The sequence below is a fragment of the Notothenia rossii genome, assembly GCF_949606895.1.
Source record: "Notothenia rossii genome assembly, chromosome: 5".
Classification (NCBI taxonomy): domain Eukaryota; kingdom Metazoa; phylum Chordata; class Actinopteri; order Perciformes; family Nototheniidae; genus Notothenia; species Notothenia rossii.
The window spans coordinates 36,171,430-36,199,418 of NC_136903.1; the positions used below are offsets into that span (position 1 = coordinate 36,171,430).

Below are 27,989 nucleotides of genomic sequence, written 5' to 3' on the forward strand. Positions count from 1 at the left end.
GTAACATGTTTTTTTCTATTTTAAGAGGGATAATTAAGGTAAGGCTACCGTGACGGTTTGATTCAGAAGGAGTTTAATGTATAAGATCCCTGATGTTAAGGTAACCAGAATGTTTATTTCCACTGTGTACAACAGGTTATAAGGTACCCACAATCTATCTTTATGCACGGGATAGTGTGCAGCGAGGCGGTCATTATGGGGAAGAGAACACCTGAATCTAGATCCCTCTGCAGGTACTTTAAGTATATTTTGATGCTAATTCTTTTGTACCTTTACTTATAGACTTTTTATTATAACCGAGAATTCCTACTCTGGTACTTTACTCAAGTACAAGATCTGAACTTCTCCCACCTCTGACAATAAATCCTGAGTGGTTACCAAAAAACCTGCTCTGACGGTTATTTTCCTTTTACAAATCAGCTTTGCTTTCTTCAATATCATTGAAATGCAGCCAGTTACTGCTTCTTTGGTTTTCGCTAATTTCTTGACTTTTTCCAACGCGCTTGCATTTAAATCCGGCTCCCCGTCTCACCGTCACTCTGTGTAGCTCGCCTATACCACTACACTTGCTGTCTTTGGAGCGTCTGCCCCCCTCCCTTCTCTCACCTAATGGTATGATCCTAGTGTGTCCTCGCATATGATTGGCCGCATGGTGGCGGGAGCCTTCTCTTCTAGCGGCAGCTCGCGATCGGCGTGTTGCAGACCTCTGAATTAAATTATCAAGCCACCTCAAGTCAGAAGGCTCAAGTCCAAGTCAAGTCCCGAGTCATTGGTCTTCAAGTCCAAGTCGAGTCGCAAGTGTTTTGTGATTTTGTCAAGTCGAGTCCAAAGTCATCAAATTGGTGACTCGAGTCCAAGTCATGTGACTCGAGTCCACACCTCTGCAAACAGGACCGATACACATAATGTACACAATGCATACATGCACAAACAATAAACACGAGCTGTTAGAACAAAGGTGCTTCCATTTTTCGGAGCCCTGGAGCAGTTTGTGGTACGGCGTCATGCTCAAAGACCTATTGGCCAGGGGCCTCATTTATAAACGGTGCGTACGTTCAAAAGATGGCGTACACCAGTTTCTATGCAATGTTTGCGATTTTATAAAAAACAAACTTGACGGGAAAATGTGCGGTCCTCCACGCAAACTCTGACCCATGCGCACACACTAAGCACAAAAGCGGGAGAGACGAGAAACTGCGACACCGTTGGCAGAAGGAATAATGGAGAGAAATATGTGGAAATAATACCATAAATAGAATGTTACCTCTCATTTATCATATATGAAGAATTAGTTTTCACAAATTGATTAAAGCCAATCTTAAAGTGATTTAACAAACGCCGGTTTGAGACTCCTCAGTGCTCACAAAACACATAACTTGGATAAATAAATAAATACGGAAATGTTATAGATCACCCCTCGATTATGTTCTCTTGTTAAGAAATGTATTCTCATAAATGATGTGGTAAACAGAAGGACATAATTACTTTAAACTGACGCCGTTTTGCCTTTCTATAGGTTGTATAGATACGAGCATGAATTTATATACTATCATGTTTAATCATGTTTTATGCCGTTCGCCAATAGCCTACTTGATTAGTCGCTTGTAAAACACAGGAGGTATGGAAACTAAGAATACCAGATGTGGTAAATTGTACAGCTAATATAACACAACACATTAGTTGTATTTCCTTTAACTGGTGGATTATGGATATATAGTTGCTGATCGACAGCTGGAACACAAACCACCAAATACAAACAAATAATTCAGATCCAGTCGTCATGACTCCACTCTGGAGGGATTCCCCGATAATTTCTTACAGTTTCTCATCAAGGGGGTGTCTCCTGTCCCCGGTACAAACACACTGCCTGAGGAAGGCTATGTGTATTTTTTTTGTCTTTAACCTTTTTCGGACCACTTATTTATTTATTTTGGTGACAATCCGACCTCCATGCTGCTACTCTGGTTCAAACTGCATCCACCAAACATTATGATTTATCTCGACCTCCCCAAAATAACCAAAATCTGACGGTTTGAGATGTCTTTTTTAGTGAATGGGCGTTTCTTTGACTATTTATAGGCAAATATGGGCGTTACGTGAAGCCCGCAAAAGCTGCGCCACATTTCGAGTTGATTGTGATTTATAAAGGGAAACCGGCGTAGGATGTGCCGTACGCAAGTCCTGCGCCGGTACGCAGTCTTTCATGATTCAGAAAATTTCAGTGCGTATTTATTAGCTTTGTCCTAGCTCCTGCAGACTGATCCATTGCAATCCCAATGAGCTACTGCCACCCTACATTCTAATATCACATATAACTTCAATTATATATGGAGCTAATTATCATAAATTGGCCAAAATACAATATGAAATGCTTGGCTTTAGTCAAGTTTTGTGTGTATGTGTTGAACTCAGTGTGAGATGTGTGACATTTACCTGGAGATAAATACTGTTTCTAAGAAAATGTTACCCTACTGTGAATATTTATATGATAAGAGAGTGGATTGTATCATATTAACTTGCCAGAAAGTTAAAATAATTTAATTTAGATATATTGTAGCACATAGATAATAAATGTAAGGCAAAATGATAATTATTATTGAAGCAGCTCTGCCAAGCATTAAGCACAAAACACATTTAAGCCAATCATAAACTGGAATAAAATATGAAAATATACTAAGAGCTGAAAGCTACAGATGCACCTTTCCTCCCCAACTCCACAATATTAGTATCTGGATTTGTGAAACATTTGTCATTCCTCTGAGCATTTGAAGAAGCCTAGAATTCCTGGTATTTCTGTTAGACAGCGGCAGGTAATATATGCAGAGCATGAGCAGGATAGCAGTGTGTGTATAAAACAGAGACATCGAGGTGCAGAGCTGTCAGTACTATCAGCACATTTCACACTTTGTTGCTTCTGGGTAAACTGTCTGTCAGTTGGAACAGTGTCAGGTACGGCAGTAGGGTGTGAGCCGACTGTTACAATTAGCTGAGCATACATCAGTGTAATGCCTTGTGCGTACATATGCACATACATGCACTGTGTGTTTGTGTTTACCTGAGGCTGATATGTGAGTTTTTTGTGTCAACACGTTGGTGTTTTCAGACACATCTTTAATAAATTGTCACTGAATACAGGGGCTCCTCAAGGCTCCGTCATTGGCCCACTCCTTTTCTTCTTCATATTGGGAATTATGCTGATGACCCCCAGCATTTATTTTCTTTTTCAAACAAACTTGTTTTCTCTGAAAACATGGCAACAGTAGCTCATGTGGATTGCTTCTGTAGTACATCCGCTACCAGACACTAATGCTAGTTTAGAATATTGTCAAAAGGAGCTGGACTATATATATGAATATATAAAAATATGCTGGTCGATAAGAAACAAGATTGCAGTACAACAATGTCACACACAGGTCATTTAGAAACAATTGTCTCCATGGGTAGTTATATAACAATAAATACATTTTAAAAATTCTATCGATCTTTATCAAAATGTGTTTTTATGCTATTGAAGAATTTCAAAGACTACTAACATCTGATATATTTCTAAAGTTTAAAATGGCTTTATCCGCCTTAAGAATCCCTTTATGTATTGGACTTGAATTTGAATTATGGTTTTAGCCGAAACCTTGTTTGTACCGTGTATAATACAGTGTGTTGTTCGGGGTGATGTTGTGTCCTCATCCGTGCCTATATTAGCCATAAATGGTTTAGTATTGATAGCCAGTATGCTGGTACAGAGTTTCATTGATTGATGGACATGTAGGCTATATCTACAGTTAATGATTCAAATGCACCGAACCAAATAACATTCTACAGTCTCTGAGAGATGCAAAGCTCCAGAGGAGACACTGTCTCCCATCAGTGTCTCTGCAGTGTAAGGCTGTAGTAGTTTGTGTATTTGTGTTGAACAACCAGGTTCTGGTACACAACACACACAATGTAGATGGATCCATGTAATGAGGAACCAAAGCTCAACTTTAGCAACAGGTTAGCACAAGAAGCTGATTGGAGAAGAGTCTATCAACCTATGCAGCTCATAGTGTGACAGCTACAACAGCGACAACTAGGGCTGTACGATTAATCGATTTTAAATCGAAATCGCGATTTTAAATGATGCGATTATAAAATCGCAAACCCTTTTTAATTTTAATTTTTTACTTTTTTACTTTTTTTTCTTCTTGTGACTCAGTCATCCACAACAATCAGAAGTGATGTTCTCCACATGCACCAGCCATTGTTAACCAATCAGAAGTGGTCCATGATAGAAGGTGATAGACAGATTGATCCAATCACCTGCCAAGTATTTTTGAAAGTGCCTGCCCTTTCCAAATGGCTTCCAATGGAGCTTTTCTAGATGGTTTGGTGAAACAAACCATCTGAGTCAGGTTATAAAGGCTCCATCACATGTTTTACATCTATTACAGGGTGAATCTTAAAGGGGACCTATCATGCAAAATGCACTTTGTGATGTCTTTTATACATAAATATGTGTCCCCGGTGCGTCGGGGAACTCACGCAGCGTCAGAAAATAAAACCCTCTCTCTTTTCCAAATACCCAAATACCAAATACAAATAATAAATACAAGTACCCAAATCTTTTGAAAACGGGTGTACAACAAGCGGATACAGATTTGCTGCCGATATGACATCAAATCGGCAGCGGACCCACAGAAAGTTGCTATCAGAAACAATGCCTGACGTGTTAAGGACGTAATCTCGTCTTTCTTTACACTAGCAAGCCTCGCTAACACTCAGAGCTAACCTGTATGTGTTTCAAAAGCAGGAAATAAAAAAAGGAACTCACCTTGTGATAAACCCACAAGAGAAAAAGCATTTGAGCTCCATACTGTTTCAGAAATAATCTTTGATGTGGTTTAGAACAGGATGGCGTTTTATCACAGCAGAATTTAACTTTATCTCTGGTAGAATTTTGATCAGGCATTAGCTCCGCCTCCTCTTTTTTTCTTTTTTGAGCTAAGGACCCAAAATCTGCGTTTCTCTAACAGGGCTGCAAAAGAGGGGTATGAGCAGTATGAGGCATGGCTACAATGGGTGATCTGTTTGGTATTTTGAAAAAAAAACTTCACAGACATGTTTTGAATAGGTATTTCCTCCAATATAGCATAATAGGTCCACTTTAAACTGAAGCTTGACTTTAAAGCAACCCAACGGAAGTTTCATGTAAGTTTAGTTCTTTCACTCGTAGCTCGGGCTGCTGGGGTGCTAGAGACAGGAGCATGTTGGACCTTCCTAGCGGGAGATATGGCCGCATTTTACAATAAACTTCCGTTGGGTCGCTTAAAAACAAATATCGCAAATCGAATCGTTATCGCAATATTTGTCAGAAAAATCGCAATTAGATTTTTTCCCAAAATCGTGCAGCCCTAGCGATAACGAGTGAGTTGTGTGGAAAAATTATATGTGGGTATCGTTTCAACATTGTACGTCCACAGACGACGCCATAGCCCTCACCATCCACACTGCCCTCTCACACCTGGACCAGAGGAACACATGTGAGAATGCTGTTCATTGACTACAGTTCACCCTTCAATACCATTGTGCCCTCCAAGCTGGTTATCAAGCTCAGAGACCTCGGGCTCAACAGCGCCCTCTGTGGCTGGATCCTGAACATCCTGACGGGCAGACCCCAGGCAGTGCGGGTGGGAAACATCACATCCTCGACCCTGATCCTCAACACCGGAGCCCCTCAAGGCTGCGTGCTCAGCCTTCTCCTCTACTCCCTGTTCACACGTGCCCACACACAACTCCAACACCATCGTGAAGTTTGCTGACGACACGACCGTCATCGGCCAGATCACAGACGGCGACGAAAAGGTGTACAGAGAGGAGGTCGGAAACCTGACATCTTGGTGCCAGGATAACAACCTCCATCTCAACGTCAGCAAAACAAAGGAGCTGATTGTGGACTACAGGAAGCAGCAGAGAGAGGGACACGCCCCCATTGCCATCAATGGTACTACAGTGGAGAGAATCAGCAGCTTCAGGTTCCTTGGGGTCCACATCGATGAGGACCTGACATGGACTCTTCACACAACCACCATCACCAAAAAAGCTCGACAGCGGCTCCTCCGCAGGCTGAGGAGGTTCAACATGGACTCCAGGATACTCTGCAACTTCTACAGGTACACCATAGAGAGGATCCTGATCTTCTACATGTGCACAATAGAGAGTATCCTGACCTTCTACAGGTGCACCATAGAGAGGATCCTGACCTTCTACAGGTGCACCATAGAGAGTATCCTGACCTTCTACAGGTACACCATAGAGAGGATCCTGACTGGCTGCATCACGGCCTGGTACGGCAGCTGCACCGCCCTCAACCGTAAGGCTTTACAGAGGGTGGTGAAAACTGCACAGAACATCAACAGGACGGAGCTGCCATCCATGGAGGACCTTTACTCCCAGCGGCTCAGGAAGAAATCCCTCCGGATTATAAAAGACCCCCATCACCCCAGCCACAAACTGTTCTGTCCGCTGCCGTCTGGCAGGCGTTACCGCAGCATCAGGACTAAAACCACCAGATTCAGAGACAGTTTCATCCCACAAGCAATAAGACTGTTAAACACCTGAACTGTTGAAACAACATCCACAACATTCATCTGCTACTTAGAAATTATTTATCTAAGATATCATTCCCATAACTTGCATATAAACTCTTATTGCACTATTTCACTATTTCACTTTTTTTAAGCTATTTTTCTTTTTGTATTTACTATTTATTATTTACTTGCACTATATCTTTCTGTTTATCTGTGCTATTGTGTTGCACCGTTGGAGAAGCCTGTGACCTAAGATTTTCCAGAAGAATACTCCCATCATAACTACACTGTAGCTATGTTCGTATGACAGAACCTTGATTTGAATGGAAACCTAACCAATTCGCTTAAGCACATTACACAGCATCCAACAGATGTTTTAATCACCTGCTGCAGTTTGTCTGTGTGCATATGAGTGTGATACAATGGTAGTACTACCCACTAAATGGATTGAGTTGCCCTTTACTAGTACAGCTACCCATCTAATATTTGCCATACAGAGGCACTGCTGCAATGCCAGGATTGGCCATGAGATCCAAGAGTACAATAGATCCTATTGGACTAGTTTTCTTTACCTGTTTGCAACATCTTGCAAGAAACAGCGTCTGAGGGCCTCTTAACATTTAACAAACTATGAATGTGTCATACCCACTTAACGGGAAGAAACTCAGCTACCTGACGATATGATTTTTTTTTACTGAAACCTCTTTGTGGGAGCAGTCAGTTGCTCCCCAGCTTGTGAAAGCACATTTTGACAGATCTTTCGCCCAGCCTCTGAATTAGCAATAAGCGAAAGAGTGCTAACGCACTTAGCACATAACTCACGGTAGAAATATGTTATACTTCATCGGATGTCATCTGAAAGCTGTGATTCGAATGGTATAGGTATCATCACTGTGCGACCAAAACTTGCAGCAGCGAAAGCCAGCAAAGACAACACACAACTTCACTTTACGGGGCCAAAACGGCAAATACGTCTTACCTTTGCTGTTTTCTGATCAAAAGTTGTATTCAAGGGCATTACAACGCAGATAAACGCTGCTGAAGGTTAATCCAATGTCTCTGTGTTCCTTTGAAATGATTACTGATAATTCATCGTAATATTTATGATCACTAAGCCTAATTTTCAGTTTTCAGAGCGTAACGTAGCTTTCGGTTTGGGCAAACTACGTGCGCACCACTCTCACTCCTCAATGGTAACGTGTAGGTGAATTTAGCAACTTCCCCTCGATTCTATTGGGTCTAACGGTTCAAAAGAGGTCTCAATCACCAAAATCGACCAATGGGTTCCGGAGATATGGCAAATACACCCAAATGACCCCAGAGGTGTTTTCTTTTTCTAAACCACTCTAAAAAGGTCAAATTAGTGTGAATGCTGTGCAACTATAGTTCTTCAAATCTTTATATCTTTCAGCTGCAGAAACCATTCAAATATCAGAAATATTCAGCCTTTTCAGCACGTGATGGGAAACTGTCGACTTTTTCAAAATATTTTATACTTTTTGAAATATTCAGCTTTTTAAACTCTTTTTTTAACATGTAACTCAATGGGAGGAACCTTCAAATCCTCTTTTCCTACACCTTGCGCCAAATGCTTCTTCTTCCACATACTTTCAGCTAGAGACTTCATTCCAACTTTAAAATGATCACAAGACCTTCAGCTATAAAACTTGTTCTTCAGATTTTTCATATATTTGATACTTTCTGAGATATTTAACTTAGTTTAGCTTGGCAAAGAGGCCTTCTTCAGATTTTAACATGAGTGTGTACTGCGCAGCTCGTTAAGTCAAGAGTGCTTTGATCTCAAAAAAGAGTGGAAGAGTGCTTGAAAATCGCCCCAATTTTTTTTAAACCTGCCATAATTCCCAAACCCTAGACTCCTTGGAAATAATTGTTCATGAAAAACGTAGGAAAACCTCTCCTATGTTGAAAAAAAAAATTAAACAGAAAAATTAAACAAAATGCCTCTTGAGGGCATGAAGTGACAAAAACGTTCAACTTGTCTCCATTAAAGCCCATTGTAAATGCAGCGTCATCTTTCATCACAGCACCAGCTGAACACCTTTGGTAAGACTGCCAAAAATGCCACATTATTGACCCGAAAGTACATAAAAAGCTGACTCAGATGCTCGTCAGGGTCCTGAGACACTTCACGCGTTGAAATTTCACCGATATCTGCTATGGTTCTTCAACAAATCGTTCACATGTAAGAGGTTTATCTCTCATTCAGATCAATGGAAAGGCTCTCCTCTCACTGATTACTGCACATCACCATGGAAACCTTTGATCTCTCGGCTCAAGCACAGGTATTTCATAACGTGTGTGTGTGTGTGTGTGTGTGTGTGTGTGTGTGTGTGTGTGTGTGTGTGTGTGTGTGTGTGTGTGTGTGTGTGTGTGTGTGTGTGTGTGTGTGTGTGTGTGTGTGTGTGTGTGTGTGTGTGTGTGTGTGTGTGTGTGTGTGTGTGTGTGTGTGTGTGTGTGTGTGTGTGTGTGTGTCTTGCTGACATTCATTTAAAGGGTGGATTAACATTTTTAATAGCATCCCCTCTGATTGTTGGAAGGAATCTATAACATTTTTATGTAAATTGAAAAGCTTATTGAATCATATATTTTACAGTGTAATTATGTCTGAATGCATATACTGCATGCCTTAATTCAATGTACCTTTATTTCAGACACATATTTCAGTATTTAAATGTTAAAGACTTGCAATTAATAGAACATTTGTTCATGAATACTTTAAATTAAGAATATTACACATATCAATAAATAGTGAGGGCTTTTTTGTATGCATTACCTGAATCAGATATGCATTTATAAAGACATTTGCTTGGCTAATAGGAAAATCAAAGAGGTAGCATTCTGCTTCATTCTCTCTGCTGTTTGACCTTCTATTTGCCCTTCACCTCTCCGTCACCCCCCTGCTTCCTTCATCTAGTTCCTTCCTTAACTTCCTTCATCTGCTCTCTCATCCACCGCCGCCCTTCAGCTTCAATTTAGACAGAAGAAAATGCAACTGACTTGTTGTTGTTTATTGGATGACCCATTTAAAATACGACATGACATGAAAAAAGCATTTGCCCGTTTTGATTATGGCTGCATAATAAATTCAAATGTCATGGAAATTGGAATTATGGCAATTGCAATATTGAAATTGCAGTAGGTGCAGATTTTTTAGAGGCTAAATGTATTAAAATACATTTTGATTGAAATATTGGTGAGCCGCAGAGATGTCCCGGCCTACAAATGGTAACGACTTAAAAAAGATAATTTTTCTTTAGTAGAAATCCTCTTAATAAATCAGATTATTATCAGTTTGTTATATATTTTTCAAAGGTACTGGGAATAAGTCGATATGTTCAACATTAGTTATTTCTTTCCATAACCTTCCTGTTGTGCTATGGTCAAATCTGAACTGTTTCTTAAAGTTTTTATAGATATAAGAGGTTATTTCAATTTCATTGCCACAAAAATATCATGGAGGGTTTCATACTATGTTCTTTGCTAGAAAAATCAATGATAAGCTAAATTAATGAATTAAAACTGTGTTTTATTTCAAATGAATAGCATCTGGTGTCATTATGTGCTACAATATATACCAAAATCTGAATAATTTCAAAACAGAAACAAGACTAAATTATAACATATTCCAGTCCGTGATAACCCATATACAGGACTGTCTCAGAAAATTAGAATATTGTGATAAAGTTCTTTATTTTCTGTAATGCAATTAAAAAAACAAAAATGTCATACATTCTGGATTCATTACAAATCAACTGAAATATTGCAAGCCTTTTATTATTTTAATATTGCTGATTATGGCATACAGCTTAAGAAAACTCAAAAATCCTATCTCAAAAAATTAGAATAGTTCCTCAGACCAAGTAAAAAAAAAAGATTTATAACAGCAAAACACAATCAAACATTTGAAAATGTCCATTAATGCACTCAGTACTTGGTTGGGAATCCTTTTGCACGGATTACTGCATCAATGCGGCGTGGCATGGAGGCAATCAGCCTGTGGCATTGCTGAGGTGTTATGGATGCCCAGGATGCTTCAATAGCGGCCTTTAGCTCATTAGCATTGTTGGGTCTGGTGTCTTTCAGCTTCTTCTTCACAATACCCCACATATTCTCTATGGGGTTCAGGTCAGGGGAATTTGCAGGCCAATCGAGGACAGTAATGCCATGGTCAGTACACCAGTTACTGGTGGTTTTGGCACTGTGGGCAGGTGCCAGATCATGCTGGAAAATGAATTCCTCATCTCCATAGAGCTTTTCAGCAGACGGAAGCATGTAGTGCTCTAAAATCTCTTGGTACACAGCTGCATTTACTCTGGGCTTGATGAAACACAGTGGACCAACACCAGCAGCTGACATGGCTCCCCAAACCATCGCTGACTGTGGGAACTTCACACTGGATTTCAAGCAACTTGGATTTTGCTCCTCTCCAGCCTTTCTCCAGACTCTGGCGCCTTGACTTCCAAATGAAATACAAAACTTGCTTTCGTCTGAAAAGAGGACTTTGGACCACTGTGCAACTGTCCAGTGCTTCTTTTCCTTAGCCCAAGTCAGACGCCTCTTCCGTTGTCTTGAGTTCAGAAGTGGCTTGACCATGGGAATACGGCTATTGTAGCCCATTTCCCGGACACGTCTGTGAACAGTGACTTTTGATACCTGGACTCCAGCTTCAGTCCACTGTCTTTGAAGCTCCCCCAAATTCTGGAAGCGACTCTTCTTCACAATGCTGTTAAGGCTGCGGTCATCTCTCTTGGTTGTGCAGCGTTTCCTGCCACATTTCCCCCTTCCAACAGACTTTTTGTGGATGTGCTTTGAAACTGCACTCTGTGAACAGCTTGCTCTTTGAGAAATTTCTTTTTGTGTCTTACCCTCCTGATGGAGGGTGTCAATGACGGTCCTCTGGACAGCAGTCAGATCAGCAGTCTTCCCCATACTTGTGATTTAGTTTACTGAACCAAGCTGAGTGTTTTTCAAGGCTCAGGAAACCCTTGCAGGTTATTCGAGTTAATTAGACGATTCAAGTGATTCGTTGAACACCCTACTAGTATACTTTTTCATGATATTCTAATATTTAGAGATAGGATATTTGAGTTTTCTTAAGCTGTATGCCATAATCAGCAATATTAAAATAATAAAAGGCTTGCAATATTTCAGTTGATTTGTAATGAATCCAGAATGTATGACATTTTTGTTTTTTTAATTGCATTACAGAAAATAAAGAACTTTATCACAATATTCTAATTTTCTGAGACAGTCCTGTATAAGACATGTTCTGATCTCAACTATAGTCAAGTAATCCAGGGAACTGAACTGAAAATTCTATTTTCTGACTACTTTCTTACATTTGAATTGACTGAATAGTTATCAAGTAATCAAAAAACTAATCAACAAACTAATCAATCCGGAAAACCACAGATTTTCATGAATCTCATCTTGTGCAGAGTCTCATTTTCTCTTTGAAACCCTGAATACCTCCGGTTAAACGGCCATTTTCCCTCTCTCCATCCATCCTCTCTATCCGGCACGCCTCATCCCAGTTTGTCTGCGCTTGACCTCTGGCCTGTGTCATGATGGGCTCTACATCAGGCCTGATTGGATGATTTACACAGTGTGGAGAGGCAGCAGAGGGAGAAGTATTGAGGGGAGGGGCGGGAGAAAGATCTGGAAGGAAGGAATGAGAGGGGGATAATGAAATGGTAAATGGATGGAGGAGAAAGGGAAGACGGAGAGAGATTAATGATGTGAAGAGGTGGATATTACTGAGCTCGGACTGAAAAATGGAGGGCTTGATGTCATTTTCCCTGCAGATACTTTCTCACTCACCTTTCTCTACTTCCCTTTTACCTCATCCCTTGTTATGCATCCCTATTCTTCTAATCAATCATCTCTCACTTCATGCACTCTTCCTTCTTCTTGATATCTCACTCAGCAATCGGCATAACGTTTGCTGGTTACTTCCTTACTCCTCCCTCAGCACACAGCATGTGAATGCAAATACAGTACATGTGTGATTTCCAAACGTCTATAGTGTTGTCTCAAATCGCACATGGCTCCTGTGCCCTCACCAGAAGGGATGATCGCATCAGCTATATAGCAATCTACCTAGCTAGCTAGCTAGTACCAACATTTGGCGCCACAAATCCATGACAGCTCTCTCGCTATAGCTAGCTGTTTACCTAGCTAGTTAGGTATATAGCTGACATAAATGTGTGATACTAACTCATTCATAAAATTACCGGTAGCTTCTTTTCGGCACCACTGTAGTGTTACAATACTTGAAGAGTAAGAAAAAACGTACACATATAACCTATTTTTGTAATACCAGTTTACAAGTGCAACCTAAATGGTAGCTGCTTACATGACTTCCATTACGCAACCAAGATGGTGATTGCATTTTTTGACAGTTATGAGTGTACCACCCGGGTTCTCATATTGCACTGCATTTTGCTATCACATTTCCCATTGAGACGCACTTATCCAATCAAAACAACAAGTGTAATTACTGAAGTATGGATTTGAGACACAACATCTGTAGTTTATGAAAATTGTGGAACACATTTGTATTCTTGTCCTCCTTTTTCTTCCTCAATATATTCATGGAAATGTAGAAAACATTGAACATCTACTACCTTAAAAAGTCCATCACCCAACATGTTTCATTCTTGCCTGTAGTGATATCACTGCATGCAAATGGTTTCACTTGTACACATCTGGTGAGAGGGGTTAAGGGTTCTGGATAATCAACAGCCTCTTTCAAAGATTCAAATAAGTCTTGTGCGACCTTTGACGCCGTTTCTGCAAAGTGAGGAAACAATGGACCAATCTAAATTTGTATGCAGGATTAATAGGGATTACACTCTAACACAGACTGGAGCTTGTTACATTAACACATCACAAATAGTAACAGGAAATGGTGTGAAAAAATTATCTTACAAAAAGTTGATCTAGCAAAATCCACAACCGTTCAACGAGTGCCTGGATACCAGACTTACTGTGTGTTGTAAACAAGATAAGATAAGATGGTACTTTATTGATCCCAATTTGGGACATTTGTTGTGTTGCAGCAGCATAAAAGACAAGGCATTTTACAATAAAACTAGAAATAAACAAGAAAATAGAAAATATACATGTTGGATTTGACAAGATATATATACAAATATATATATACCTAAATATATGACATGGAATATTAATTTTAAATATTGAACAGATGATATATGTGTAATAAATGGAAATCTCCATAACTGCAGTGGGCTTTGAAACCGTTCATTTCTTGATGGAAGTTATAAACAGTCATTAATTACATCAGCCCTGGTTTTGCTTTACCTTTGTTCAGGGTGCTGACCTTGCATTACCATAATTACGTTTTTCAGAAAAACGGTATAATTTTGTCTGTTTACAAAACACTTAATAGTAGAAAATAATATACATTTAATAATTTTCCACTTTTTTTTTGTTTTAACCTTGTGGGTTCTTTTAGGGAACCTTTAGGAAATTACTATGGGCAGAGGCTTCCCAGTAAAGCAAAGAATCTCTAAAAGTGCAAAATGAACACACAGCCATTAAAAGCAATGGAAGTCATGAAGTGTGCACTGGAAAGGCATCATTTTATCCAACAAAAAAGCACTTTAAAACGCATTTGGCCGTTTTGTTGTGTGACATCTTAACACCTTTATTTGTCCCGCATTAAAAGCACACAAGCTGCAGGGTCACGACTTGTTAGTTTGCTAATTCTCAGTTTCATTTGGTAAAGGCCTGCAGTACAGAATGTGAAGTGGCAATATCAGTGCAGGTTCAGCTGCTGTTGACTCTTCTGCTGTGTTGTTGTTCACAAATTGAGTCATTGAGAGTTCTCAGAGTTCTGTCTTGTCGAATGAGACTCTCCACACTTCACATACTCCTGTCTCTGAACACACTGACTTGCTCCTGGAGAATCTACTCTCAAGTCTTTTGTTGGACATATGCTTTTATCAAAGCTGTTTACTAAGTGCTATGATGCTACTGTCATTGAAAGTAGCAGATACATCTATGGATCCATGTGATGTGGGTTAGGGTTAGGGTGATGCACCAATATGAAAGCACTCTGTATAGCAACAGTTCCCCTCTGAGGTGACTTTTAAAGGTTTCTGGTAAAGGAACCCGCTGATTTCCTTATGAGTGGCTTTCTGTGTCAAAGATAATATAGGACTGCACTGATGTGATGTAATGTTTGTAACAGAGTTGTATTCCAGAAGAATACTCCCATCAGCACTCTGAAAGCAATCCTGTAGTTGTGAACCTGCTGCCTCAGGCCACACTCTAACCTGCAGTTAGTTTAACACTGCTAATAAGTGGCTTGTCAGCTGGCAACATTCACTGAGCAAGGTGGTCTGACTGTCATAACTGTAAGCACGGACCTGCCTTAAATGCATTGTCTACCTTTCTTTTTAAACACTGTAACAAATTAAATGCTTATACCTTTTCAGTCTCCAACAATGTCAGAAATCCCAAAGAAACTTCATCAACGTTAATGTGAACAGTAAAGGGTCTATATGGGCTTACAGCACACAGTTACTATTTTAGCCAAGATGATCTGCAACAAGCTTGGATGTCTTTACTCAGGATGTACAAAGTAAGAGCAGTTATAAACCAATAAAATAATAAGAACGTGTTCGAAGCATCTGGCTAGCATAACAAATAAAGCATGTGATAAATCGCAAAAAACAAGGTAGAGATAAATATTTGCAATAAAATACAATTTATAATTCATACTCAGAAGCCACACTTTCTGAGAGAGTAAGGTATACTTTTGATTATTATTATTATTATTATTATTTCACAGTGTAGAGAAAAATAGATAATCCAACCCAGTCTCACAAAAAAACGTGTAATAACTACGTTGGTCCACAACGTAGGACGTAGTATTTCTACAAAAACGCCTCTGAAATGGTAAGATCCCTACGTCTTTTTTCACCATTCATTCCAATGGCTGGCGTCTATGTCACGTGATCTTCAAATTTGTCCCTGCAGAAGAAGAAAAATATGGCCGAACTGCGTTTTATTCTCGGTGGAAAATGCCTATTTTAAAGTCAGTTTGGCCATTAAAATGCGTTTTGATGTCATTTGATGCGAGAAATATGAGTTGTTATTTCAGATTATGTGTGCAGTGGATGTACATGATCTTTAGTTTGCTAGTTATTACCAAGATTACTTCAGGAAATTGTGTCCATAGAACGTTTTCATTGTTACCAAGGTGGTTGCTAGGGACGCTGCTATCGATATTATTTCTGTTTTGTTGTGTAACTGTTTAATGGTGTTATCTTTATTGCTACCCACTTCCCCGTCAATGTATAGTGTTGGTCCACAGCGCAAACGTATTAGTCTAACAAAGATACGTTATTTTCCCCTGTGCAATTCCAGTCTCACATCTCACATCACATCGTCATTAACAAATACCGGAAACAGACCGAAAACATTTAAAAAAAAAAAAAATAATACTTTATTCAGAGTGTGCTTGCTTTTCTCTTTCTCTTTCGGCTGTATTAAATGTTACATATCTGCCGTAGTTCTCTATTTATAGAGCCCTGATGAGAAGACTTCTAGACAAACATGAGGAACTGCCGCCAACACTGAAAACTTGACGTGGATCATAAATATATCAGCAATTAAACAACATCTTACATTTCTTTTCACACAATACGTCTCTCTGCAGTATCAACACTAATTTGGCTGACTTTTATATTTGATCCAATTGGTAGATAGGCTGTATTCACACCATAAAGGTGCACAGCTGATATAAAGGGACAGTGGTTACAGCATGTTATTGAATTTCATTATTTTTATTATTAGATATTAATAGGATCCCTATAAAGTATATTCATTACTCGTTATTGTCTATTAATAGTTAATTAAAGACTGTATATAATGACTATTTTGCACATCCCTTTCAAGATTTCAAGATTTTCTAAGGTTTATTGACATATCATATACACAAACGGTGTAGTTATGCAACGAATGAATCTTCGTAATAACTAGCAAACTAAAGATCATGTACATTAGGGCTGCACGATATTGAAAAAAACTGACATCGCGATTTTTTTCCCCCCTGCGATATATATTGCGTTTTTTTTTAACTATATTTAACAGGATGAAGGTATTGTCCTCCTGTGCCTCGCTAATTTTTTACCGGTGTTTTGATGCTCTGCAAACTAGCGGGGAGGGGCCTGCTGTGATCTGATCAAGAATGATTGTGATTGGTGGTTTGCTGTGCATGCAGAGCCTGCATGTCACTCACTCAAGTACCCCTGACATGAGAGCCGCGCAAGTTTTCCTTTTGTAGCAAGCAGCCACAGCAGCCCTGCTGCTGTACTGGCTTGTAGTTCGTTTATAGCATAACGTTAGCATTTTGCTTCTGGCGACTAGATTTATGATTCAGAAATGATAAAAGTAGGGTTGACATGTGGAGATTATCCGGCTGAACAAAACGTGATCCCTCTCTTAAATGTGTGTCAACCACAGACCTTATTTCGAGCTATTTTCCAAAATCCTATGGAGAATTTGCATTCGTTTTTGACGAAGGAACCGAAAGAATTTTACTTGCGGGTTTAAGGACGCGTCACTGTAGCCAAAACCGGAAGCTGCATACACTCTGGTGGCTACCATTAGCAGCTAACTTTTGTGCTCCGATTTTTACATAAACATGGAATTATGGATTATAAACAATTGCTTCAAAGCCACAGATACATTATTAACCTATGGATCAACCGATTAAGCCGCGTTTTTTCTCGTTTTAATGCCAATGAACAAGTCTTTTGATCAGATTGACAGCTACGGTGAGACGATCTCCCGTAAAAGCTCCGTATTGTGATGTCAGTGTTTGCTTCCCCTGTCGTGAGATCGGAACGCTTAGTGATGATACTATACTTAAATAATCTGTGGAGTCTCAGCTTTAATCGGATATATTGTATGTGCAGTTTTGATAAGTAATAAGGGTATCTTTATTTTGAATTCTGTGCTAAAGTGCGTTAGCAATTTCTTTTTAAAATGAATAAAACCGCACGTCCCTGCGGTTTGAATATCGCGCATGCGCATATCGCGGTTATCGCCATGACACGATATATCGTTCAGCCCTAATGTACATCCACTGCACACATAATCTGAAATAACAACTCATATTTCTTGCATCAAATGACATCAAAACGCATTTTGATGGCCAAACTAACCTTAAAATAGGCATTTTCCACCGAGAATAAAACGAAGTTCGGCCATGTTTTTTTTTTCTGCATGGAGAAATTTCAAGACCACGTGACATACAGTAGACGCCAGCCATTGGAATGAATGGTGAAAAAAAACGTAGGGATCCTACAATTTCAGAGGCGTTTTTGTAGAAATACTACGTCCCAAGTTGTGGTCCAACGTAGTTATTACACGTTTTTTTATGAGACTGGGTTGGATAATCACCACTGACATGTGGCTAAATGTGTGGAAGTCAATGTGTGGAAGTCACACACACACACACACACACACACACACACACACACACACACACACACACACACACACACACACACACACACACACACACACACACACACACACACACACACACACACACACACACACACAGCACACACACACACACACACACACACACACACACACACACACACTGCTCAGTGGTGTGGAATGGTCTTTGTGAGGAGTAAATTGCTTGGCCTCTCAGTTCACAACCAATTCACAGCATGGCAGCTGGGCAGATTAAACTCACAGCTCCCATAAAAAAAGTGTGTGTGTGTGTGTGTGTGTGTGTGTGTGTGTGTGTGTGTGTGTGTGTGTGTGTGTGTGTGTGTGTGTGTGTGTGTGTGTGTGTGTGTGTGTGTGTGTGTGTGTGTGTGTGTGTGTGTGTGTGTGTGTGTGTGTGTGTGTGTGTGTTTCTGTGTTGACCACCCAAGCAGCTGTCCCCTTAACATCTGTGTGTGTCTGTCTGTCTGTGTGTACAGTTGTTACTGTTAAGAATACACTGCCATTAATAGGAAATGACTAGAAACATGGAGAAGGAAATTACCTGCTGATTATTTTTGCGTTTCTCCCTCAAAATCATTAGAAAAACACACAAAATGTGTAAAACTGTAGAAATCTTGCACTGCAACTGTTGTTTTGTTATTGATTTTAATGTCTTACCCCTATTTCAGCTCCAGTTGACCTCCAAACAAAGTGGTTATATGAAGAGGTGTATAGATGAACATGGAAAACATGAATACAAATCCTAGTAATAACAAACAATATATAAATATAAACAATTGCTAAAAAATAGTAATGATATTTAGATTTCTTTCTCAATAGAATTCAATTCTGATTGCAAAAGTCTAAATATAGAAAAGAACATGATGGTGTAAGCTGCAACACTTCATGTTATTTATCGCTAACTTTTATCCAAGGCAACTAACATACCCTCTAACACAGGGGTCCCCAAACTTTTTTCTCTGGGGGCCACATTATCGTTCCTGACTGTGATGAGGGGCCGGGATCGATCATGTGGGCTGTATACTAGGCCACTGCCTGTTATAGCCATAATTTCTAGCACAAAATAGTTCATCATTACAAGTGATTTGCAAAAGAAGTGAGTACTTCACATGTTTTTCAATTTGAAATACCACAGGTATTCCTTTTATTTTCTAATAACAACCATGTAAAAATAGCAAGGAAAGGTTAGAAAAACATGGTGATTGACAGTTTATGAGTGATACAATAGAAATGGTAGGCCTATATTACAGTGAGATGAGAAATCATCAAGACAAGAAACTTGGTGAACAATATATCAACTAACCAACTCTTATTTGTATATTCAGGTGAGATTTTTTTTGTTCAAGGTGAAAATGCAATGAGCACCCAAACACTTTTACAGCACAATTATCATCCCTTTGAAATAGGAGATTGAGATGAGGGGCAGTGCATAAAGAGGAGAAAGAGGAGAGAGAGGAGAGAGAGGAGAGAGAGGGAGAGAGAGAGACAACGATGGAGAGGCAGATGCTGAGAGAAGAGATTGGGAGGAGAGACTGAGCAGTAAATCGGCAGGTTAAACTAGAAGAGAGTAACAGAATGGGAAGTCAGCAATATGTGCAGTAGGTGAACTTAATTGGTACTTGTAGCCAGGGTGGAAGGAAGGATGGATGGGCAGTGATCTTTGAGGTCAGCAGTTGCAGTCCCCTCTCTTGCTGCCTGGAAACCTGGCATAAAGGGATGACATTGGACACATTCAGTAAATTACATAAATATGCTGCCTGTTGTTCCTTGTGATGTGATTTTACAAATACAGTGTAGCATTATTCATTAAAATTCATTAAAAACATTAATCATATTTCATCAAAAAATCATAGTTCATGTTTACAGCCATATAAAATTGTAATAGTTAAAATCAGTATATTTACCATATCAGTGTGAACTGTGTGCTTGCTTCTGGCTGGTGAGAAGTCCGATGTCTGGGTGTAGCCTAGTGGTTGCCAGTCTCAAAGTTTGATGCAAATGTTCATCTGAGAGTCTGTTCCTCGTTGGATTTTTTATTTGCTTCATGCGGGAAAACGTCTGCTCGCAGGTGTAGGTGCTGCCAAAAACGGTACACATCTTCAGAGCATGTTGTTTAATGTTTGGGTAAGTGCCCTCTGGTAGCTCAGCATAGAACTCAAGGAGGTGGTCAGGCTTGAATGCGTCTTTAAGGACATCACAATTCTGCAGCTCGGCTAGTTCAAACTGAAGAGAGGGAAGTGCGTCGTCAATGTCAGCAGCAAAGGGGTTCTGGAACAGACTTATGTCTTTGTTGTTGACATGAAGCTCGCGGAAGCGCACACTGAACTCTCGCTGCAGCATCTCCAGGGCATCTTTGCACTTCGCGACTGGGAAAGGGGCGGCTGGTTTCTCGGCGCAGTAGCTTTGGGTGGCAGGGAGATGTGTGAAGTCCAGCTTTTGGACCTGTCGCACAAGGAGCTGCAGTTTGACCTCGAATGCTTTTATGTGGGAATACATGTCGCTGATGAGATTCCCTTTGCCTTGGAGCTGTAGGTTGAGGTGGTTCAACAGTTCAGTCACATCAGTTAAAAACGCGAGGTCCCATTTCCACTCCGGGTCGGTCAGCTCCCGTACCGTTTCACCTTTAGACTGGAGGAAGTTGTTGATTAATTTTCGGGCAGCAGGTCGTAGACACGGCGCAATACTTTGCCTCGACTTAACCACCGGATTTCGGTGTAGTACAGCACATCCTGGTGAGCAGACCCCAGCTCGGAGAGAAAGGCCTGGAACTGCCTGTGTTTCAGCCCATTTTTCCGGATGTAGTTGACACAGTGCACAACCACCTTCATCACAGACGCCCACTTCAAAACTTTGCAGCACAGCGCTTGCTGGTGAATCAGGCAGTGGACTTGAATCGGTGGGGCGAGACCTCGTTCCTCGAACTCGCCGTTCAAGCGCCCTACTAGACCCCTCGTAGATCCGACCATGCTAGGCGCACCATCTGTAGTGACACTGGCAAAATTAGCCCATTGCAGACCAAGTTCGCCCATTGTTTTGCACACTTCGACAAAAAGGTCTTCTCCAGTTGTTGTGCCTTTTAGGCTTCTCAGTGATGCCAGCTCCTCTGACACTTCAAAACGTCTGTTGACTCCACGAATAAAAATCAACAGTTGTGCCGTGTCCTGTACGTCATTACTTTCATCCATGGCTAAAGCAAAACACTTGAATTCTGCGGCTCTCTCTCTCAGTTGGTCAAACACGTTTCCCCCCATCTCCTCAATTCGTCTCGTCATCGTTTGTGCTGAGAGACTCACCCCACGGAAGGCATCTGTCTTCTCGGGACACACCTCCTCGGCCACAGCCAGCATCATGGCCTTCCCGAATTCTCCGTCTGTGAACGGCTTGCCGTGGGTAGCCAGTAGGTTAGCTACTTTGTAGCTAGCTCGGACAGCAGCCAGGTTGACCCGGGATTGACGAAGGAAGGCATCCTGTTGAACAGCTAGTCCGCCTTTCAGACGCCGAACCTTATCATCTCTCGCTAGCCCGCTCAAGCTAGCATACTCTCTGTGCCGGGTTTCGTGATGGCGCCGAAGGTTGAATTCTTTAAACACGGCCACATTTTCTTTACATATAATACAAATGGCACGGTCCTTCCATGGAACAAAAAAATAATCCTTGGTCCATTGTTCTTTAAAAACCCGACACTCTCTGTCAATTTTCCTCACTTTACTGCACGCCATTACACTGCTGTTCAACTGTAGCATAATATTTTCTGCGCATGACTTCGATCAGCTTGTAAGGTGGCGGAAATTCGGTCATAAACATACGTCATATAAATAATACAGACACACATATTAAATTATATAAAATATAAATGGTTAATAAAAAAATATTTTAGTGTTAAAAAAACAAGATGCAAATGTAACAGATGTCAACCAGAACGTTACATAACGTTGCTTTTAAAGCGTGATAGAGGCGCTGGCGATCTGATTGACAGTTCCACTGTTTGGCTCATGGCCACTACCAGAGCCGCTCTGGCCACTACATACTGACGGCCTCGAGTTCTAATCTCAGGTGACGGAATGAACAGCGATTACCGCCCTCGTTTGGAGAGTCATGTTATTATTTCACAAAACAAGTTGGGCAACTAAAATAAAATATTTTAAAAAATATATATATTTTTTTTTTATTATTTTTTTTTCTTCTTTGGGCCAGTTCAAATGGTGAGGTGCAGAGAGGTGGAGGGCCGGTCAAAGGGGCGTGGCGGGCCGTATGCGGCCCGCGGGCCGTAGTCTGGGGAACCCTGCTCTAACACATAGACATGCCCGTGTCAGACCTTTGGAGTATCTTGCCCAAGGACACTTCTACATGTTGACTGCTCATGTTGGCAAGCTTTTGGCAGACACTCTGCAAAACAAACATGTTTGTGTGCTCAGAGAATTCATGCCAGCTGCAGGAGAACTGCTGAAAAATATGATTTCATGCTTTCTAGATGTGAAGCAGATATTTTAGTTTAGACTCCCAATGTTGGCTACAAAGTTTGGGCCCAACTGATTACACAGCTTTAAAATGTCAGACTAAATGCATTTATTTCCTGAACCACATAGTTGCGTAACAGGGTTGTGGCTGATCAGACTTGAGATCTTGTCTGCAGGTATCTTCTTGTTGAAGAATCCTCAAGAACTTCTTGTGAATTTCTGTATAGTACTACTGTATATGATAACAGTTCATGTCAACTTACTGCACTATTCATGAATCACCCAACATGAAATCTACATGCTTGCACTATAATTGCCATCTTAGTACTTGCTTTAAATGGATAGCCTCTGAAATACTTTGGAAATAAGAGCCGATCGCGTTCACACCTTTATATAGTATATACAGTCTATGGTTCACACCGGAATAAGTTCCCTGAGGGAAGATTACGCAAATGAAGCCGCTGACCTCATTTCTTCTTCTTCTGCTTTGGGTTTACTGGCAGGCCGCAAACAACTTCACGGCGTATACTGCCACCCGAAGTCCCCGGCCGGAAGTCCCCCTAAGTTGGGGACTGGCTTCAGTAGAAGCTGCAGGGCCTCCCATCACTCCACCGCTCCCATGTATTTTTTTGTGTTGCCATAAGTTATGATATATATACAGAGCAGTTAGAAGATTTAGCAATACTGTTTACATCAAGCCATTTCTCCTATAATATCTGTAGTGTATAATCAATGAGCAGTAAAGTTAATGAATTGATTTTTAGGGATGTATAGATTTTCTGATGACGTACTTTAATGAGGTATTTAAGTGGTGGATTAGCCAAACTAACTATCTGTAATTTAATCTATAAACAGTGGATTTTTGATACCATTGCTTAACCATGACATATATCGATTCTGCAATTAATGGCAAATACCTGATAGATGATTCCAGCCCTCTGTGTGTGGACTGGTGTGTGTTAGCCGCTGTGGTTTGGAGACACGGAGAGTGGAGAAGGCATCAGGAGAGTTTGTGCTGAGTGAAGCTTTAAACACGGAGCCTTTCTGCTGACTGCTCCAGTTATAGCACTGCACATCAGCCTCAGATGGTACATTCATTAGGACTTGTGAGTGTGTGTGTGTGTGTGTGTGTGTGTGTGTGTGTGTGTGTGTGTGTGTGTGTGTGTGTGTGTGTGTGTGTGTGTGTGTGTGTGTGTGTGTGTGTGTGTGTGTGTGTGTGTGTGTGCGTGTGTGTGTGGGGGTGTGCTGTGTGTGTGTGTGTGTGCGTGTGTGTGTGTGTGTGTGTGTGTGTGTGTGTGTGTGTGTGTGTGTGTGTGTGTGTGTGTGTGTGTGTCTGTTGGCACTCTGCTAATGTGCGTAACAATGGAGAGAGGGAGACATAAAAACTGGGCGTTCGTGTCTGTTGAATGAGTAATAAGTTAGAGAAAATACACTGAGTCAGCGTGCTCACACACTATCCAGAAAAATATAATGCTTTATTTTATACAGTATAACCCGTTGACTGGGTTAGGGTTAGGTCACGCTTCAAGTAACTCAACACTGAATTCACTATTTTGACTGTTTTTGTTATTGTTGTGGCTAAAGAGGTAGAGTGTCGTCCTTCAATCAGAATGTCTGTTGTTCGATCCCAAAGCCTTGAGGTCAACTTGTCGAATTGTGTGTCTTTGGACAAGATTCTTAACCCCACATTTCTCCCAGTTGCCTACGTGTTTTGAGTGTGTGGGAATGTTAGTCTCCTTAGCAGGCAACCTTGTATCAGCCTCTGCCTCTGTGTGAATGACTGTGTGAATGGGAGGATACTGACTTGTTTATGTGAAGCGCTTTTAGGGGTAAGGGTTAGTCCAATGGCAGTCCATTTAACACATTTACCATTGTTAAGTCAGCCCTTTGCATTTTTCCAGAAACGCTCATGTAATTGTATCCTATGTTAAGAAACAATCCATGAGAAATCAGCCAGCCTGCATCTTTTGTATTTATGTGCTAACAGTGCGTCTGTGTTCAGGACTGTTTGTGTCCGTTTGGATGATATCCAGCCCTTTACTCTCTGCCTGCAGCTGACGTCACGGTCACTCTGGTCTCTCGGTGTGGAGAGCTCTGTTTCATTCCCCCTGACAGCCTCAGACAGAGTGTCTCTGGCTGCTATCCAGAAGTCGCGGACCATGGTCGCATACATGTCTTTTTCCTAATCTAAAAAAAGAGAGCGGAAATGCATGCCAGTGCAGCTGGGTTGCAGTTACATGTGAGGCCGAGCTCCAACGTTCAGTTGCTCCTTAAGCTTATATCCTACAAATCTTCAACATCTTGATATTCAATAGCCTGCACAGATAGAACTAGTATACATTTGGTAAGCACCGTATCAGTAGTGGATTCTGCAATGAGGCTGTCTTTCCTCTGCCACACTTGCCTCTGTTCTGCCAAATAATGTTTTACAGAAATAGAACAACTGATCTATTTTTCCTTCAGCTACAGCTCCCATGAGACACATTTCAGTTGTTGGAGATTTAAAAGAGCCTTCGGTTGGCACTCAAATAAAAACAAATCTTTCTGAAAGACTTCCTCACCATTATGAAACAAGTGAAAGCTCTAACCAGCTTCTAATAGGTCCCAAATTCACTCCTATTCATTTACCATGAGGGGTGTAGGCCAAATAGTTGAAGTACACTTCTTGCTGTACACACCAAAGCTCTGAGTAACTGGGCCTGTGAGAGAATGTTTACGGCAAAGCAGGATTGTGGGAAAATGGGTGAAAGTTGACAGGTAGATCAGAATGCGTATGGATTAGAATAGGAAACAGTGAGGGGGTTCCAGTAGCTGCTGGATCTACTTCTAGAAAAGGCTATTTCCTTATCAAGCTGCTGGGATCGGTTGGAGGCCCGATGGGAAGCAGTCCATGTGCACTGATCACAACACACAGGAAACAGAGCATTCCTCTGGCCAGACAGAGGAGGAAGTGGGACATAAGCCAGGCTGCAGCCAGTGTGTGTGTGTGTGTGTGTGTGTGTGTGTGTGTGTGTGTGTGTGTGTGTGTGTGTGTGTGTGTGTGTGTGTGTGTGTGTGTGTGTGTGTGTGTGTGTGTGTGTGTGTGTGTGTGTGTGTGTGTGTGTGTGTGTGTGTGTGTGTGTGTGTGTGTGTGTGTGTGTGTGTGTGTGTGTGTGTGTTTATTTGTACATCTCTCAAACATATTCTTGACCTCGCTGGAGGAGTGTAGCAATGAAATCAGGTCAGGATTTTTCCAGCTCACATTACAGTAGTCTCCCAGCAGGCCTTATGTAAAAAAAAAAGCTTCCTCAACTCTTGTAACTTTAAAGATAGATCCTTCTTTGTCCTCCCGTAGTTTCAGATTCTGCTTACTGCACTGTATTTCCTTTCTGTTCACACACTGGTGGAGGGCTGCAGTAGAGTCCTCGTAAATTACTGAACAGATGTCATGGCATTTAATACAGATGTCCCGTTCCCCAGAGGATGAACCTTAATCACGGCTCTGACCTTTCCTCTGGCTCCACTCGGGTCAAAATGTCATCTTTGCACACAGGCTGGATTGCCATCATAATTGCTTCATGGTCCCAGGAGGAGGAGGACTTGATTTTGATGATCATGCAGCTTTGGATACAAAATCATTTCAAGGATTTTTATAACATGTTTCCAGGAGTATAAAGATATCCCGCAGGAAAAATGGTGTGATGTTGATGTTGGCATAGTGGCTGCAGCTGGAACTGCCTGAGTACAATTGTAGTAAACATATCAAGTAACCGCTCAGGGACTAAGCTTTTCGAACCGTGCGAATCACAGGTTCAAGTCCCCAAACTGACTCAGTACGGAGAGTGGACCAGTACTTTGGGAGGGTTGTTCAATCCCTGGGCATTTTTCACGGCCCTTGAGCAATTCATCAGACCCCCACACTGCTCCCCAGGCGCTGAACAGTAGCTGCAAGTTATAGACACAAAGTCTTACTGTGGGAAGGTGGAGGAGTTATTGGGGCATTTTGAAGAAGGCATTACTTTTTTTCCAGGAAAATAAAGGTTGTAGAAGAAATTGTTATGGGTTTGTTTGATCATGGAAACCTAGGGAAAATAAACTGAAATTCTTCTTGTGCTCGTGTCCTCCTGATGAGTTTTATCTTTTAGCTCTGGTTTGGGGACATTAATGCGAGCTCAACTAAAACAGTTTAGAACTTGTAAAGATAACACATTAATCTAAAAGAGTGTAAGCTTTGGAGAGTTACTACAGAGATTGTGATCATCCATCAACGTCATCACCTTTCACACACAGGCATGTAGCCAAGGTGTTACATGGAAAGGAAACTTGGACAGGATTAGTGTATGCTTCAAAGGTCAGAGTATCCTAAAATATTGAGATCCTACAGTACAGTAGTTTTGTGACTTTCGTAAAAACAGAAATATACCACTTTTAAGGGTACTCTCTTTCCCTCTTTGCTGCAGTCCACTGAACTGTGTGATGGCATGAGAGGACGGAAACCTGCGAAACCATCTCCTGTCAAATGAGGTGATGTTAAAGGCATTAAAAGATAACTAGCTGGGGACAAATGTAATAAAGCAGAAACAAATAAGTGTCTCATGTCATCAGCAGGATCATTTAGCTAATAGCAGCTTAAATGAACTCTACTACTCAATTAATCCCTAAGGCTTCCCTGCTTTGAGCTTGAAGGGATATGTGGATATAAAGGAATATAAGATGAAGCATTACAGCTCCTGATTGGCTCTGGTCCATCAGAATGATTTAGGTCAGTGATGTTACTGCGCCTCATCCCAGCTGACATGTCAGTGCTCCTCCCTCTACCCTTCCTTCAGTTCACACGTTTCAGTGTTCAGTCAGTGTGTGATAGAGTTATACGAACAGTTGAGGAAAAAACAAGTACATAAAAGGTTAAACAAAAAAACTATTCACAATAATGATTTGTGTTTGGGGCTGCATACTGTATTTGATGGTATGGAATAATCTGGATGGCAAAATCCAAACTGAGTTAAGACTGTCAGATTGACTCTTTCTAAACCTGGGTAAATCTTTGAAATCATATTAAAATATGAGCCTTATAAACTCAGGTCTTACCTCAATATTCATCATGTTTGACATTTTTGGTTGTTGTATCAAATCAGTCTAGTCATTGATATTTGTTCCATGGTTGCAGTGAGAAACAGGAAGTAATGCAGTATCATTTTCCATTGTGCAGATTTATGGAAATTAAGAAATGCAGGCAAATGTAAAAGCTAAGCTAACAGCGCTTAATGACTCCAAAGCAACATTATACTTCCTGTTTACATCATCCAGAGCATGAATGGAATCCTGGTCCAAAAATATTAAAATCCAACTAAATACTGAAAAGCATTACAAGAAAACTACAAATGTACTGATCTCTCCATCAATCTTGACAGAACTAAGGCACCCATTTCACACCGGAGTACTTTTACCCGTGCTTTTCCCGTTTAGTTCC

The 27,989-nt window shown here is 40.8% G+C and overlaps 2 protein-coding genes across 6 annotated transcripts in view; one reads left to right on the forward strand and one right to left on the reverse strand.

Moving 5' to 3' along the window:
- bcar1 (BCAR1 scaffold protein, Cas family member) overlaps positions 1-27,989 on the forward strand; it is a 137,744-nt gene that overhangs the window by 20,511 nt on the left and 89,244 nt on the right. For 2 of the 5 annotated variants that reach the window (XM_079681505.1, XM_079681507.1), the window contains exon 2: positions 8,791-8,866. The exons of the other annotated variants lie outside the window; for them this stretch is intronic. In XM_079681505.1, coding sequence (XP_079537631.1) covers positions 8,834-8,866 — 33 coding nt within the window. In that variant the 5' untranslated portion in view covers positions 8,791-8,833. The remainder of the gene's footprint in view (positions 1-8,790; positions 8,867-27,989) is intronic. 5 annotated transcript variants of the gene reach the window in all.
- LOC307042095 (general transcription factor II-I repeat domain-containing protein 2-like) lies at positions 18,496-22,768 on the reverse strand. The gene is made up of 2 exons (XM_079685810.1): positions 19,988-22,768; positions 18,496-19,786 (listed from the first exon to the last, which is right to left on the reverse strand). Exon 1 carries the CDS (start codon positions 21,824-21,826, stop codon positions 20,729-20,731), a length of 1,098 nt encoding a protein of 365 aa, XP_079541936.1. The 5' UTR covers positions 21,827-22,768; the 3' UTR covers positions 18,496-19,786; positions 19,988-20,728.

Bases quoted from the DNA above. Each gene is read 5' to 3' on its own strand.
- LOC307042095 (XM_079685810.1), bottom strand. From the start codon at position 21,826: ATGCTACAGTTGAACAGCAGTGTAATGGCGTGCAGTAAAGTGAGGAAA.